The following is an 18,042-nucleotide window of genomic DNA, read 5'->3' on the forward strand; positions in this document are numbered from 1 at the left end:
CTTTAGTACACCCAAGGGGGGCGAGAAAATATCTATTGTCTCTTATTTTTCTGTAGAGGTTAGTGCAACAGAAAGATTAAATCATTTGTTAAGGGTGGCACCAAAACTCAGTTTTGAAGGCAGTCTAAAGCCTCAGCGTGATCCAATCCATCTTTTAAGTACTCACATGGCAGCAGTGGGTGTCTGGTTGCTTTTGTGCAATGTATCTGAGCTCTGTACTGAGCCCTCAGCCCACATGGGTATGCTGACCTTATCATTCCTGTTCAGGCGAGGAATGACAGGCTAACCATGGAAAGTAATTGAAATTCATCTCTGAGATTGCATCTCTGGATCACGCTATTAAAAAGTAATTTGTTTCTACAAGCAGTTGCTTCCAAAATAAACCAACGAGGTCAAATTTTGCAGCTTGTATTTATTATGCAGTAGGTAGGTCCAGAGGTAGCTGCAGAGGTGGCAGACAATGCTCCTTCCTTGAGGGCTCTGTTTGCAAGTCAAGAGCTTGACCCTGGCAGCCTCACAGAAGCCCACATGTTACTCACGTGAGCAAAAACTCAAGGGCAGAGCCCACAGCCATGCACAAGAAGGGACCACAGCAGTGCAGGGCAAGAATGTTGAAGAGTTCACTAGGGAGAAACAATGAGCAGCAGGGCTGGAGCCCAGAGAGTCCATATTTTGGATGATTGCTGTCATCATACAAGAGATGCAGATCTAGAGAGGTCATCCAGGGGAAAAAGCAGTTGAAACTTAACAAATGCCGTGTTAAGGAAGGACTTGAAAGATAACTGAGGAGATTGGACAGACTAGGTGAATCAGGGCAAGACTAAACAAAGTGCACTCTAGCAGGGGCACAGAGAAGCAGAAGAACGGCTGGAGGTGAGAAGTTCTGGATTCATCAGGTCTTGATAAAACCAGACATTAAAAAAAGAATTGAAATTCATCAGTTTCTCACCTATTTCTCCCATCCCCATCCCCTACTCCCTTTTTATTGTGGGTGGCAGGAGGCTGTAAAGCACTAGGAAACCTGAGTTGCCATGGCCAGAAGGCAGTGCCTAAGAAATTCATCATCCTTCCTCACTCATCATTGCAGCCTGTTGTAATTCCAGCGAGCTTCTAGTTCAGGATCTCCTCTGCTTTTAGCTCTACACTTTTTCATAGAAACAGAGGAAGGATCCAGGATCATCCAGAAGCATGAACCAGCTCATCAAAACAGTGAGAAGCTGATCTTAGCTATGGGCTGAGGGGGCTGCTCAGGAACAAAACATTACCAGGATCAAAGGAGTTGTGTTGCAAGAACTGGGAAAGCACCATCATCCAAGTATTGGCAGACACTGGACAGAGCTGTGGCTGGCCACAGGGTGACTCCTGCATCTGCTAAGCTGCTGCTTAGCACTAGGAGTACCATTCACCTGATCATTTCACACTTGAGCTTCTCACCTTCTGACTTGCTTAATATTCAGTGCAGAGGAATAGGCCCATTTGGGGCCTTGATTTCATCTCATTCTACAGCAGATATTAAAAAGTAAGTAAAAGAATCTTATCCTACAGGTATGTATTGACTGTAGACTGTATGAACTGATGCATTAAACACTTTGCACACTGTTTTGTGTTGGCCTCACTTTTCTCTTGGCCACAGCTTCACTAAAATTAGCACACCCAATTCCTTTATGTGGTTGCGTCTGCTCTCACATGGAGACAAAGGACAGGAGACATGGTCCATTCCTGTGATCATGAAGGTTCAGTGTGACATACAACTAACAACTTTTCAAAGAATAAAGGGCCACCTCCAAAAACTACACAGTTTGATGGCTATGGCCACACCTGCCTCTTGTTCTGCTTTTTTCCCTCTGCAGCTATATTTCAGAATCACGTGTCATAAAATCAGCTGCTAATCTTTGCCATTTAGAGTTCTGCTCTTCTGTGCCACAAAGGATAGCTAAGCAGTTTGAGGCAAAGACCTCAACACAAGCACGTGCACTGCACTGTAATTTGCAAATGAAAAGACTGCAAACCCCCAAGCCCCATATCCCATTATCTTTCTAATGGAAATGCATGAAAAGTTTAACCTGCAGTAAAGAATAATACAATATTTCTAAAGAGAAAATAGATTTTGATTAATTTTTTTTACCCTAGAGTCCAACTGCTGCATATAAGACCAAAGATACTCTATATTGGCTCCAAAAGGGTGGACGTGAAGAAATGTGGATATGATACCTGTATTAAAAACAGACACAAAGTGTTAAAATTACTTCAGACATGGTATCATTAGAATAGGCAAAATAATTCTGAAGAGTCTGTTCATACAGGTTTTTCAGTATGAATTATGACTTATTTTCCTTGCACAACCCAATAAACATAACAAAACAGCACATTTTTAATACAGTCATAGTAATGTGCTAAATACAACAGCTCATCTTCAGGAATGACAGCAGTTAGCAAGTAAGTGACCAAGATAATAGATGGATGAATAAAGGAATTTCTAAACAAAGCCTTGCTGGGAGCATTTCAACTACTAATTTTATGCTTGATTTACCAATACAAAATTGTGGATACTGTAATGGTAAAATTATTGTTTTTTTCCCCTTCACTGGATTCTCTGTTGTGAAAATGTTTCATACAATTGTGTCAGAATCCTCACTCCCTCAAATTTTTCTAGTAATTATGCAGATGCTGGTTATGAAAAGTATTTAATCTGTGTTACCCCTAATTGCTGCTGAAGAAAACACAAATGCTATATGACATATTTGCTTATTTATTTTTTCTTAAGAGAGAGCATGTGCTGTCTATCTTCATTGTTGTTTCAGGATGATTATAAAAGGTATGGGAATAAAAAGTGGCTAGAAGAAGTCACGATCTAAGTCTAGAGATTTTTTTCTGCAGTGAAAATCAAGTAACAGCATTAATAATGAGGACCAGAGAAAACAAGATTTGGGGCATCAGTATTGCTATTAAAAGCACTATCCAATTTCTCTTCTTCTAAGCAAACAGTGAAAATACAAAATGGCATGTGTGTTACTTGCTGTTTGGGGAGAGCTGAACTGTAAGAATCAGAACAAATATTTTCAGCTCTCTTTGGATGGGCTTCTTAGCTGAACCACCCTAGGGGAAGTTTCTTATACTTAAATCACAAACACCAGGATTAAAAATGCTTACAAATGACAAAAATGGGTCACTGTATCTTGTGTACTGCAGGCCATACTGCTTTCTTGATGCTGAATGAATTAGGATAATCTTGGATTTAGTTTTTCCCTAAGTACTGGCCGTGGTTGAAACTGATAAGCAATATTTAGCGCATTTTAGACTGGCTTTGCAGAGAACACCTTTTTTCCTCCTTCACTTTTCAAACAGCATTTACATACTTCTGGTCCTGCATAAGGAGTGGCATACAATGAATTTTTTACTATGGCAAGTCCTAGCAGCAGTGACCTTCTTTGTGCTGTGGGTGACTACAGGTAACCACACAGGAGCTCTAGAAACAGAAGTCAAGAACATCACACTTGGATGAGACGACTGCAAATCCAATTTGTACTCAAATCACATTTTACCAGTGTCATTGCATTGGTTATATGGTTCCTGATGCTTTTCAATTCAGGACATTCAAAGCCAGCTCTTTCATATAATGTAAATAAAAGTAATTTGTCAATATGTTGTAGTTATTGACTGGAGTTCCATGAAAACTTTTTTTTTCTTTTATGCTCTTTTCCTCTAAGACAACACTGCATTTTTCAAAATACAGAAAAACTTAGTGAACGCATAGAGGCAAGGCCCATTTTTCCCTTGCCACATCTGATAATGCCTCAGAGGAAGTGATAACATGAAATCCATCTTGAGGAATCTTTAATCTTTGGACTGTTACAGTGAGTCAGTTGTGGGGGTACTATGACCAGTAATATCTTAACTGAGGTTATTCTGTTTATCTGAGTGTGCCACTGAACAGCAGATGGACGGGACCTGCTTTGGGACACTGCCACTGTTTGTTACAGTCAAATAGTGAGCGACCTAGAAAAAAAGTTTGCTATTCTGTTCTTAAAATCCCATGGTTGCTGTCTTTCTCACAGGATGAACTTCAAAAAGATCAAGTACTGCCCCTGCAATTAAGAGCTTTAGATTTAATTATAACAAGCAGAATTCAATCAAGTCATACATTTCTGTACATTCCACTGTTTTGAATCTCACTAATCACAGGGAGTTTGTGTACTAAGCACTTTAAATGTTTGAATACATTCTTCACTTTTAAATGACCTCTTTGGTCTGAACTGAACTTGTGAATTACTGGATCTGTGCCTCAGCAATAAACCAGCAATCTTCCTGGTACCTAGGAGATGAAAATGAGTTGCATTTAAACAAACTAAGGTAGTTTTGGAACTATCATTTATCAGGATACCACTGATTTGTGAAAAGACCAGACCAAAGAAATTAAACCTGTTCTTTCAGGTCAACATTTCTGTTGCCATGCCACAGGGTACACTATGGATCTGTGGGCCTTCATGCTCCCTGAAAACCTACCCCACTGAAAACAAATGCAAAATATACGTGGGTCTAAATGGGGCACGTTCCCTCCAAGGGTGGCATGGCTACAGCCAGTTCTGTGTGGCTAAATGCCAGTTAGCTGGCCCACTGCCTATAAGCTTTAGCCTTAGGCACTATTTAAGAGGTTATTTTAAAAATTTTATTCCAGGTAAAGGGTATGACAGTCCTTGTGGTATTCTTTATAAATATTCATATTGCTAATTCCCTCACCTAAAGTCAAAGGCATAAATCTGGCATGCTTAATACATGTAGTAGATGTATTTTTTGCTTGGTAGTTTACTAATATTATTTGCATCCCCTTCTCCTTCACCACTTTGTCTAATAATCATATAACAAGCTATACAACTCTGGCCTGCTAAATCTTCATGTAAATAAAGTCATCATACATTCATGCTGCAAGTCTAAATGCAGATTCTGCAAATTTCTTCATACTTGAAATCCTTCCATTAAACAGCAGATTTTTTCAGAAAGGCAAAGTTCAGTTGTATTTTAGGATTTTTCTTACTAAAAGCCATTCTGAACCCAGATTAAAAAAAAAATTATATTTTTTTTTCTTTTTCACTTGTATTAGCACAAAGATATGTGTAAACATAAAAGCAAAGCAGAAAGCTGTTAAGAAGGCATTTTGTTCTCAAAGATCTTCTTTGGTGTTAACTTACCTATTAATAGTGCCTCTTTCTCTGATTTTAGACCTGGGCTTCGTTTTTCTGAGTTTTTTTCTCTGTCCTGGTTGACCAATGCTACTGTCAATACATTGATTTCCTATAAAGTTAAAAAAAACAAACAGGTGGTCATGTATATTTCATTTACCTCGATTAAACTTGTTTGCTTCCTTTCAACTATATAAAAAAAATCATTATTTTAATTCACATCTAAAGACAAGACAATTATAAATAATTGATTTGTTTGCAGAATATTAAGACACATTTTGAACTACCTTTGCGCCAAGTGCTGCCAAGAAGAGAAATTTTGCTTGAGGAATAAGTAATAACTTTGTTGCTAGTTCTTCTTCATTATAACAGCTGGAAAGATTGTGCCATAAAGTGTGGGGATGGTCAGAAGACTCACATTTTACAGCTATTAAAGCTGTAAACCAAGACTGCCTCCAGGGAACATGGATGGAGACATTCAGCTACAGCCATAAGAGTAAATTCAGCAGTCACTAACAACATTTTTAGCTACTAGAGCACAACCCTCTGCCCTGTTACACTCTTCAACCAGTGCCTGGCATGGCACTGGCCCATCCCAAACAACTCAGGCATGTTTTGGGGGTCGGCACATTTCAGGAAGACCATTCCTAACAGGTGGTTTGAATAAAGGTATTTTGTTTTAAGGACTGAAACAAGTCAAGGGCAAACAAGTCAAGGCTCCTGCTGGGAGTTCTTTTTTTTTCTGGAATTGGTGGCCTGAACCACCTAAATTTTGTCTGAGAGATCACATAGCAGATGCTCCATCAGAAGTACCCAGGCAGTTGTGTGACTGGGCAGAGATGAAGGAAATAAATTATTTCCAAGGCATGCAAGTGACCTCAGAGTGTATTGCATGATATTCAAGCATATCCATGGGCTGTTTCCATGGAGCAGCCAATGTGCAATGACTCGTTCCTCAGTGAGGCAGTGACTCACGCTGCTGCATCTGCTCTGGGAAATGCTCAGCAGTTCCATGCAAAACCTTGGAGGCAGAGAGCATGGTGTTGGAGACACGGTGGTGTGAGGTGAGACTGTGAAGGAATGGCGCTCTCATTCTGTTTGAGGGAGTCAAGGTAAGCTGCTGAAGGTTGTGTGGGACTGGGCAGTCTTAAATGCAAGCAAATATGTACTATTTGGAATAATGATGTGGCTCATTTAGGACATACCCATGGTGTGAAGCCTTGCTCCAAAACTTTTGGCAAGGATTTTTGGCAATAGAAGAGGGACACAGGGCTTGGGTTGCTCTGAGGCATTTCTGAAGGTGTGAATAATCCATGCTAAAAAAAGGCATAGACTCCAAAGTATGTCAAATGTGCCTCTTTATGGATGACTAAAGGCTTCACAGTCTGTGAGACTGGTAAAAAGAGTCACACGCTTCCTCATTTCTAATTGAAAAAGAAACAACAAACAACATAAGCCAAAACCCCTCAGTGACGTAGTCTGTGCTCTTCATAGGCCTGCTCCAAGGGGCAGCTGCCTGATGGCTCAGATGCATCGTGGCTACAAGTGCTCCTTCGTGTCACAAAGAAGAACAAGCTGCCATGTGTCAGCCAAGGAACTCTGTGTGCACAGAGGTGACACACATGCACATGTGAATCCTCAGCCCCCAGCAACAAGGGGCTCTGACAGGTCCTGGCCCACACCAAACGAGTTGTGAGGTCCATTGGGTCATCTGGGGTTTGTCACCGTTGTAATGGCCAGCTGAGGCATTTCTCCTGGCCACAGATCTGTGTAGTTGTGCACATGCCAGCCTTTGCTGGCTTTTGAGTTAGTAGAGATCAAGTAACATTTTAGTTGTGTGTTTTAGTTTTGGGAGTCTGCAGTTCAAGAGGCAGCTACATCACCTTGACACTAACACTCCTGTAATGTTGTAATGCACAAGGCACATTATAGCAGCAGCAGCATGCTCTAAATTGTCCAGCACGGCTGATTCTCCTCCTGACAGAGCCAAAGACTAATGCAAATTCTGATCTACTGCTGGCCATGACATCCAACAGCAGTGAAAGGAAAACCCATCAAGAAATGGAAATAAAAGGTGTTTACATGACTTTCTCCAAGAGGGCAGTAATGACAAGGGGGTTACAGATCAGAACAGAGCTTGGTGACAGATTTCGTGATACTGCAGAAGAAAAGCAGAGCTACCAGAGCTTGTATAGGTTAAGATGAAATTTTGACTTCATCAGAGATGGAAAAGCAGTCTAAAAATAGCAATTCCTGAGGGGAGAAGGTGGAAGCAGAGAGATGTGCGTTTGCTATAACAGGCCCCAAACACAGCACACTCGCAGTTTCAGGTGGGATTAGAAGTTTTGTCAAGCAGTGATGCAGAGAAAGAAACTATAATCCCATTGGGAGCAAGGAACAGATGGATTCTCATTTAATGCCTAGATTTGAGCCTGTGCAGAACGTTTTGTATGATTTATAGGACAGTGCAAATGGATGCTAAAGGAGGTCACATCAAGTCTTCCTTAGCTGTATGTTGGAACAGAGGATAAAACAGTAAAAGTTTTTTTTATGTGGAAGCCTGTGGAAATGAGTGGCAAAGATAGATACTCAGCAAACCACTGGTTTTAGAAGAAAGTTGTAGGTTCTTGGAGGCTTTTAAAGGAGAGGTTTCTGCCATCCAATGCTACCTACCTTACAGAAGATAATAAATTAGATCACTCTGATGTGTTCAGCTGCCAAAAGAAGTTTGTACAGGCCATGAGAAAAATATAGGGTGTGCATAGTCACCTAAAGTAAATCAGAATTCAGCAGCAATGCTGCTAGGAATTAATAGTGGTTTAAGAGAAATGGCATAATTGGATCTAAAAAATGGGTGTGAAATTCACCCAGAAACTGGGCTAATTATAGTGTAAGTGAAAACCTTAAGAATCTGACAGCATACTGCAGATACAAATCTGGTACCTATAAAACCTTTACAACAAATCCTTATGCAGTTAATTTACACTTTTTTACAGGCACTACTTATGTCAACCCACAGAAACAAGACTTTTAAGAGTGCAAAGGTGAATGAGGCAATAAATAATTAGAGAAAAACAGTTAGGTCACCTCTCTGACGTGATAAAAAGCCATTGATCACCAGATGCCTGAGGAAAATTATTTAATATATACTGCATTACAGTAATTCCTTTCTTTCCTGGAGACCATTCTTTGTTTGGCAAATTATATTTTCTGAGGCCCTAAGCAGTCTCCTTCAGCAGGTTTCATTATAAAAGGAATATTTTACTACCATCTGTCAGTTACTGCATTAAAGGACAAGAACACAGCTGAGCTGAGCATGTGCAAACTGGTACTTATTAGAAATGAAGTGACCTTGCAAGAAATAAACACTGTGTGAGAAAGGCTTAATCCAGGTTAAAACACACCTGGAGATCATTAGGGACCTGGTTCTATTTATTATTCACAAATTATGTCAGGCACTGGAAAACGAGGGGGACCAATTTTATGACGACAGCTCCAGAGCTGCTCAGTATGAATGCAACCATTATGTGTGATGCTCTCACCATTGGCAGCTTAGAGCTTTTTCTTGCAAACAACACTTTAATCCATCAGTAGATGATGAAAAGACCTGAATTTGTCTCATGGGATTGAAATCCCTATGGCTTTGTAGAATTTCCCTTGGGACCAGTGTTTTCATTCAGGGCTCCCTGCATTTGAACCAGGGAGGGAGAAACAGACAGAGAGTCTTTCTGGAAAACTTTCAGGAAGACTTGCTGGATGAAACAGAGGACAGCAAATGACAATTTTATCCCATGGACTGTTGATTTCCACAAGCAGATCTCTGACACCACCATTGACACAGAGCTGAGAGCTGCGGAGAGTCATACATGGCAGTTTTGCACATGGATGTATAAAGCCTGGCTGTAAGGTGGGAGTGAAGTCTAGTTTTCATCATTCACTCAAGTATCTTGGCTTCTTTTGAAAGAGGCACAGGCAAATATATTGCCCCAAAACTTGCCTGGTCTCACTGTCCAGAGAGCAGCTGTGTCTAACACTGGACATACAGCAAACGCGAGAGTGACTCAAGAGAAATGCACTTGCCAGAAAAAGACACAAAGCTCCTGAAGACTAGAAGAGATGTAGTGATATTCTACAGAAGATAGCCACAGATCCTATAGGAAAAAAAGACTAGCTCTGCACTCCAGGACTCTAGCAGATCAGAAAACTCCAGATATTTCGGCTGGATGACTTGGGTCTTTCTCTCCTTTATTGGTTTCTTTCTTCCCCTATGGAAAAGTAAGATATTAAATAAAAAGTTCTCAATCTAGATAGCATTAATGCTCTTCAGGTCAGTCTTAAACTAGTGCAAAAAAGGCAGACAATGTAAAATATTTGTTCTTGCCTGAAAATACATGCTAGCCAGCATCCCTAAAAATAGGGGGACTGAGGACTTGATATTCACTGAGGAAGAGTTGAACAGGGCTTGCACAGTAGCTGCCCTACCTGGAAACTCCTCTGGCCAGAGTGCAGTTCTACACCATCTGTTTTTCAAGACTCTGCTTTGAAAGGCAGAATACAGGATTTAGTGAACGTGACACTGAAGATACCTGACATGTGCCCAGGATGCACTGACATTCAAAGAGATGAAATATTCCCTCCACTCTCTGGGTAATCCTAGTATTTGATAATTATCTTTGAATCTAGGGGGAATGATGACTGCTTGCATACTGTCTTCAAAGACCTCATTTTCTTCGTAGTAGTTTATGGACTTCTGAAGAATCGTGTAGTGAGGGAGTAAAAATAATATTGTGTCTTCTGAGAGGCCCAGTAAAAATCCCATAAACCTCCTAGCCTCTGGAAAAGTTTGCATTTTTATTATACATACAAAACCAATTGTCTGAGGCATTAAAACAGTGGCAGAAAAAGGAAAGACTTGATGTTTGTCACAGCAGGCAAAACAGAGCAACTGCTGAATGTTGTTAGATGTAAGGGATACACAACACTTTCTCATCAGCCAGGGGATTTATGAGAGAAAATGAGTAGGAGGAGAAAAAACTATATATCTGAAACACAAGCAAAAATCTTGCAGGCTATTAACAGCAGGCCAGAGTGATGCTGTAAGCTTGGAAATAAAAGGTAATTTTAAAATTCTGATAGAAGAAAGAGCCACGCACACATGATACCACATCCGCAGCCTATAAGGTATTGAAAGGCATATGTGTGCCTGCTCTGAGCACACAGACCTGGGCCTAGACTTCTGGTGAGTTTGCCCAAACTGCTTATTGGGGACCAGGCAGGTTTGACTGCAAACTTGGGTAAAAACTGGTCTGCAGCATGAACTGTATATATTTAATTTATTTGCATTTATCTGTGAACCTCCTATAGTCTGGTATAGATGGGTTTGCTTTGCTAGTGTTTTTTTAAGTGTACTTGAGAACTACATCTGAGAATTTAATCTTGCAGTTTTAACCTGAGTGGAGCATAATTCAATAACCAATCAAGTGAATGGAAGTCTTGCAATACTTTCAATGCACATCAAGTCAGGCACCTTAAATTTATGGGGACATGCAAGGCTGAGGTACAGGACAACTTCTGACAGCTTAGCATGGTTGTCAGTTGAGAATGGGCTACTGTCCTTGTCTATGTTCTTATCCATGGTGAATTCAAAATTATTCAATCCAAGTTGAACTAAGCTACAGTGAGCTTATTTAAATTTAAGTTGAATCAAATTTCCTTGCAAATGTGGCAACGTATGAGTACACTCACAGGCAGTGATTGTGACTCAGACGATCACAGGATCACAAAATCAGGTAGATGACCTTGGGAGATCTCTAGTCCAACCTTCTGCTCAGAGCAGGATCAGCTGCAGTGGCAGGGCACATGAGTGTGCAGCAGAAATGTAGCAATCCAATGGCTCAGCAGTTCCTCTGCAACATCCCAGTCCTACACCCTTATCAACAGAGGGGAGCCTCTGTCCCCCGCAGAAGGGATTTTCCAACCACCATCACTTGCTCCATCCTTGTGATACTTGTGATTCAAGTCTTATTTCCACAAGCACAAAGGTGGACAGAGGCATCATTACAGATGGGGAAAATGTGATAACCTAATCAGAGAATGCAGAGTCCCCTGACCCAGCTCATCCCAGGGCTGTCACAGGAAAGTACTGGCCCCAGGGGTCGAACATGACATCAGTCCACCTCTCTGAAACATCCTACAGACTGAGGGAGCATTGCCTGTAGGAATAGGGGACTTGTTATGGGATGTAGGAGCAGAGCATTTTGGGGTTGTACAAAACCTAGCTGGGGTCCTCAGCAGGGAAAGAAGTAGCACAAAAAGAAGGGATCATGGCAGTTTGGGAGGGGATAAAAGGGAGTGGTTGCATGTAACCAGGTTGCTGGTCAGTACACTTGTCTGGCCATGTCAGATCAGTGCATAACACTCACTAAACTAATTTCTCTTTTCCTGGGTGAGGGACTCTGTTACATGTGCATGGGGGGCTGTGGGGGCATCTGAGCAGAGCAGCTGGAGTGGGATCAGCAATCAGAGAGCCACTGCAGCTTGGAGTGCTGCAATTAGAGAGACCTGGCTGTCCAAGGCACCAAATGGGGACACCATGGAGTCTGGGGAATGGCTAAATGACTACCTTGTGTGTGTGTGTCTGTGCGTGTGTGTGTGTGTGGGTGTGTGTGTGTGTGTGTCTGTGTGTGTGTGTCTGGAGGAGCCAGTTATGGGACAGCCTGAGAGTCACCAGTTTCTGGAGGGATTCACATTGTGTCTATGTGTGAGTCTGCAGATGTATTTCCCACTAATGGACCTTTACCTGTTTGTGTATCTCAGTGCTGTTCGTGGTTATGAATGCTGAGTTTGTGTTGATCTGTGGGGCTGGCCATGTGTATATAGGTGGACCCATGTGATGCATGTGTTGCAGATGTGTTCTTCCACACACCTGTGAGGAATGTGTGCTCAGTGTAGCTGCAGGTTCATTCCATGGAGCTACGACCACCTTACCTCTGTCAGGCCACCAGGATTCTGCATCTCCCAAAAACAGTAATACTTGGTTTGGGCCAAATGCCTTTAACTCTTTCTTTAATGGAACTTGTTCCCCTACATTGGCTACACACTATGTTGTGATGTGATTTGTGAAAATTTGGTTGAATGTCTGAACTCTGAAAGGAACTTAAAACTGTCCTAACTTTAAAAAATATTGCGTGTGTTACATAGCTCTTCTCTCAGTCTGTCCTCTTCAGTGACTGTTTCTGACTCTCTGCTGACTACTCCTCTAAAAATACTCTGACTAGAAAATTGCTCATAATTTTGATTAATATCATTCTTGTGTTGCTTCAAATGATTTATCTTCTGCTGGTGAATTAACTACTTCCTAGAAAGCTTATCTTTTATATGATCCTGGCTGCTCACTGCCTAAGAATTGATTTTAGAAAAGTGCCTAGCACTAAGTTTAATGGCCTTGTGACACACTGTCTACATGCAGAGAGGTTTCTTGGCCTTTTCTATTCGTACTACTTTCTATTCGTAAAGTAAAAATTTGCAGTGGTGCATCACATATAAAAAGAATAAGGTAAGGAACGAGGCATGCAACCATCTGCACAAAAAACAGAGCTTTCACAAGTAGCTAGTGCCACTGTAAGAGTTAGTACCAGGTCAAAAATTCATTTAAAAAAGCCTTTGCTTTTCAGCGTTTTTTTCCAGGGTCTTACAAGAACCTTCTCCTTCTACTACATACCTAGTGATGCAGAAGGACGTATTTGCCATATGCTGCACTGCTGGTGAATATGACTGGTCTATCATTAGAAATTATAGACACCAGGTTTCATGATTTCATTCAAATCAAGCCTAAACTTGGTATCTTATTTTGTTCTATGCAAGAAGCCAGTGTTGGTTTTGTCAGAAACAGCAGATTGCAATTACTTTTAAAGGACACTCATATAGAAATTTACTTTTCAAATACACTAATATAGTATTTACTCTTATTGTAAATTTAAGAGTGAACTGGTATTAACAAATAAACAGTTGAAAACTTGAAAAGTTATCTGGCATTAAAATTATACGAACAACAATGTAGACAAATTAAAGCTGTGAATGTAAGACCTTGTGAATGAAAAACTTCAATTGGATAGATCTAAGGTTTGTTTATCTGATTTATCCCACATAATAGAAGCATTTTCAGGAGTGAAGATTAATTGTATTATGGTGCTCTTGACATCCTATTTTTCTGATCCATTTGCCAGAGAGATGCTTTTAGCTTTTTCATTACAAAGCTTTTACTATTGTAACTTTCACCTGCTGAGTTTTAGGCAACTAGCAATAATCTGAAAATGCTTTTCTCATTGAAATTATCTCTTTATATTTTTTCATTGTATTTCAGCACATTTATTTTACGGGAATGTACATATGCAAAATATAGATGACTAATAGGAAAGTTACTTCATGCTCATTTTCAAAAGTATGTTCAGGTTGCTTCATTTGCTAAAGCTGGATTTATGTGTAGGTTCCTGATGACTTAACACAGATGTTTTATGTGATGTGAAGGTTGTTTGCAAAACAAAAGGTAATTGTCATTTTGCACACTTAGTTTTAGGAATTGTATCCTGGGCTGCATCAAAAGAAGAGTGTCCAGAGGGGATTCTGCCCCTCTGCTCTGGTGAGACCCCACCTGCAGTGCTGCATCCAGCTCTGGGGCTCCCAGCATAGGAAGGACAGGGACCTAATTGCTGGAGCAATGTCAGAGGAGGGTCATGAAGATGATAAAATGTCTGGAGCAACTCTCCTGTGAGGACAGGACATTTGGGGTTGTTCAGCCTGGAGAAGAGAAGGTTCTAAGGAGAGACCTTAGAGTATCTCCACATACCTAAAGGGGGCTGCAAAAGGGCTGGAGAGAGACTTTTTACAAGGCCATGTTGGAACAGGATAAGTAGAAATGGATTTACACTGACAGGGTAGGTTTAGATCAGAGTCAAGGAAGAAATTCTTTACTGTGAGGGTGGTGAGACACTGGCATAGGTTGTCCAGAGAAGTTGTGGATGCCCCATTCCTGGAAGTGTTCCAGGCCAGGCTGGATGGGGCTTTGAGCAATCTAGTCTAGTGAAAGCTGTCTCTGCCCATGGCAGGGAATTGTAACTAGATGATCCTTAAAGCCCTTTCAAATGAAAAACATTCTATGAAGAGTGGTTCCTGGGAATATTGAAGTTCCTCTCTCCCTTCTGTCACTATTTCCCTGTCTATTCCTTGAAAGCCGGTTGGAAGGCGCGTGAGTGTGGTGTACAACCCCCAGGAGTGCAGCAGCAGGTTTGTGGCTGAAGCAGAGGTGGTCCATCATCCTTCAGGTGGCTGCGGGGGAGGCTGAGTGCTCTGACAAGCCAATCTGCCTTGCACACTGTGTGGGTTAAGCCCACAGCTGCATATGTATAAGGCTGAATGTTATTCCTCACTAGAAATGACAGGATGACTCCTGTATACGTGTGCAGTATAAATATACGGGGAAAATGCTTTGGGATGAAAGGCTCCATATAATGATCAGATATTATTAAAATGTCAGGTAGCTCTGGGCACTGAAGATCTGTCTCCCTGTGGAGCTCATATGAAATTTAAAGTAAAAAAATTTTTGTGATTTGCTGAGTGGGTGGCTGAATGGGTTTTATCATTGTGTCTCAGAGTTCTCTTTCTCCTCCCTCAGATGATCAGAATTCACTGCAATCAAAAGCCAAGTCACTCTGACACTCTTAATTAGGGACAAGAGAAGTGGTGTGATTTCTTGCTGCACATTAACAAAGGGGTTATTGTTAGACCCCAGATCTACTTCAGGCAGCACATTCTGTGTCAGAATATACCTTGGTCTGCTCCCTGTTTGCTCCCTATAGGGTTTCATCATGGCTGGAATCTCAGAGACTCTGATTTAGCCAGCAGAGACATTTGTACCATGCTAAGGAAATCTCGCTGTCTTCTGAAATGGCAAACCAGGGCTGTGGTAGCAAAGGGGGGAACACAGAGAGATCTGATCTACCAGTGTAAAAAAACTTTTGAAGGCTGAGTGGGCTATTTGATAACATCCTAAACAGCCCGTTAAACTCCTGCTACTTTTCAGGCCTCGTGGTATTGAATTCAGGAGGTGGCCATTCCTCATGCCTGTCGCAGTAAGTAGGAAAGCTGCTGAGCTGTGAACGGTCAGAGCTGCTTGAATCTATCATGCTCCATGTGCTTTAAATTGGAGGAAATGAGAAGAAATGAGCGATGGAAGGGCTACAAATAAATATCTGGAATGGAAAAGGTGGTGAGTAGAAAGAGGCACAGCCACTCCTCACCCCCTGGTACTGGCCCCACCAGAAGAGAAGAACCTGAATACAGACAGTAAATGGGTCTCTCTAAAGCCCCCCTGATGGCTCCAATCCAATCAGGGTAAGGGTCCTTGCACCTTCTCCTAATTACACAGCACACCCTTGATGAGAAACCAAACCCCACTCCTCTCTTCTCAAGGAGCTGTCCTCATCCCTGCACTCTCCATTATTCCTGCCTGCTCTCTTTGCACACTTGCAGAAGGGAGAAGTTACAACAAAGGGACTGGAGGGTATCCATAGTTCATGCTCTGTTCTTCTGAGGTGTGGCAGAAAGACAAACCCCAACTTCTGGCATTCCCTGCAGGGAATGTCAGCCTTGAGCTCATGGGTATGGAGAGGACACCAGGACCCGTTTTTTTTCTCTAAAGCACCCAGATGTCATCACCTCAATTTCTGCAATGCTCAGTCACATCCATGTGCTCTAGAAATGCCTGCTGCAAGGCCAGAGGACCTCATTGTGGGGAGCCCAAGAAAGGTACTCAATGACTAACATCAGTTTGCTGAGGCAAAGGTTCACATCTTACAAACCTGGGAAGCTCAGACAGGAGAGAAACAGACAATTCCTGACATATGCAAGGCCTGCACTGGGGTTTTCTGGCCTGTAACTTAAGACTCAAATTGCTCTTATGTAAGCCACATTGAGCACATATTTTATTGTAAGCCTGTGCTGTTCTGGGAAGAGCAAGCCTTTTGAAGAGTGGGATAACAAGGAAATGACTGCTGCACGCACAAGGAAGCGAAGCAGAAGAATCAGCAATCACTTGGGATCTAAGATGACCAACTTCTGTCTCACACTCCCAAACTACTGGGATGATTTTGCACTCTTCTAGCTCCTACTCCTCTCCCTGTGTTCAAGGTCCTTTCCATGTCACCTGTCTCAGTGTGATGCTGCCACACTAAGTGGAGCTGCCACACAAATGGCATGTGTGTACTAACACATACACTAATATAAAGGCATTCACAGCAGGCACATTTGGATGCCTAAATTAAAGCTTTGCATAGGGAAGTACAAGAAGAGAACTCTGATGAGTTTGATGCAATTACAGACATTTCCAAAAATTGAACAGGGTTAGCTTTTTAAATCTTTGCCCAACTTGTGGCAAAAGTAAGCCTCACTTAAGAACCATCTTTTCTTTGATGAAGATCATCAGTGATTAACCTACTCTATGAAAAGAGAAATCTAGGGCGTAGTTAGGAATATGATCACTGCCAGTGTAGCATAAAGTGAGCAATGCAGCGATATACCCCCCTCCTCAGGAGTCAGGATCATCTGGAAACTGCTTCAAAAGAAAAAAATTAAAGGAAGAATCAACATTAAATGTAAGATGCGTGGTTCAACTCAAGAAATGCTCTGACAACAGCTTCAAGTATTCAAATGGAAAAATGCATCCCTACTTAATATTATTGATTTTGTGACTGGAGAAAAACCCACAGAACATTGTGTCCAAGCTGTGGGAGACGCTAACTGAGGGCAGACAGGTGAGTGTGGTCAAAGCCAGTACTTTGTTCAAACAACAAAACTCAAACAGAACAAAAAGCTGGTCAAAAAAACCCTTGTGGTGAAATCAGTTTCACTGTCTGAAATCTATTAATTTTATTAGGTCTTGGTGATAATGAGGTAACCCTTAAACTCTTTTCGCAAAATTCTGACTTTTTAACCTGATGGGACTGTCTTTAGTGACTTCAACAATGTCAGGACTTTGCCATGAAATTGCAATCAGAATTCAGAATGCTTTTGTGACCATTAACCATGTCTTGCTTTGGTCTGAATGTGGCAAACTGCTACTCTTCATTACAGCTTTACATCACTTTTACAAAGGGTAGGAGTTATTCACAGCTGCCATCTAAGGAAGGCAGATAGCTGATAAGGGAGAGCAACAAACTCCTGGAAGATCACTGAGTAATTCTAAAATGAGACTTGTATTAAAAAAAAATCTTCCTTTCTCCATTTACAGTGAGGGATACCATGGATGTTAACCTTCTGACCTCCAAACCAGGGATGTATTCACCGTATTTGCATGCAGTGCCATATCTTTACTGAATTCAGCAGTGAGCAAAAGGAGATCTTTGATCAAAACACAAAATTATTGACGTACTAGGGGCTTCACAGAAAACCACTGAACTTACAGGTAGAGCAAAATAATAAATTGTCATTGTAGAATTAGTCACAAAACATGATTAGCATTTTCAGTTTGCAAAATGGTCTCTACTCAAGCACAACTCTCAAGCAAGATTATTTTTTTCATGTTGGGAATATTCAGGTCCCAAGAGTCTGGGAACATCCTTGAAGAGGATTATATCTGAAATTATGATTGTCCATTGGTCATTATTTTCACTTCAGTTAAGACAGAGATGTGAATGAAATACCATTATACGCAGTAATGAAGAGGAAATGAAAAGGGGGCCAGATTAGAAGCAAGGACTGATCTCTTCCAAAGCACAGGACTGATGAAAGTGAGCACTCAGTGACAGCACCTCTGGCAGTGCTGCCTGTTGAAGTCTCTGTTAACACCAGACCAGAATCTTGGGCTTTGTGT

The 18,042-nt window shown here is 41.3% G+C and overlaps 1 protein-coding gene across 1 annotated transcript in view; it reads right to left on the minus strand.

The window, feature by feature from the left end:
* Window positions 1–18,042, minus strand: part of ENOX1 (ecto-NOX disulfide-thiol exchanger 1) — a 352,320-nt gene that overhangs the window by 1,835 nt on the left and 332,443 nt on the right. The window contains exons 15-16 of the mRNA XM_041407302.1: window positions 5,187–5,289; window positions 2,126–2,211 (exon numbers count right to left, since the gene is read on the minus strand). Of these exons, the coding sequence (XP_041263236.1) occupies window positions 2,126–2,211; window positions 5,187–5,289 (189 nt within the window). The remainder of the gene's footprint in view (window positions 1–2,125; window positions 2,212–5,186; window positions 5,290–18,042) is intronic.

Source organism: Onychostruthus taczanowskii, unplaced genomic scaffold (assembly GCF_017590055.1).
Source record: "Onychostruthus taczanowskii isolate IOZ18803 unplaced genomic scaffold, ASM1759005v1 scaffold26, whole genome shotgun sequence".
In the NCBI taxonomy this organism is placed as follows: domain Eukaryota; kingdom Metazoa; phylum Chordata; class Aves; order Passeriformes; family Passeridae; genus Onychostruthus; species Onychostruthus taczanowskii.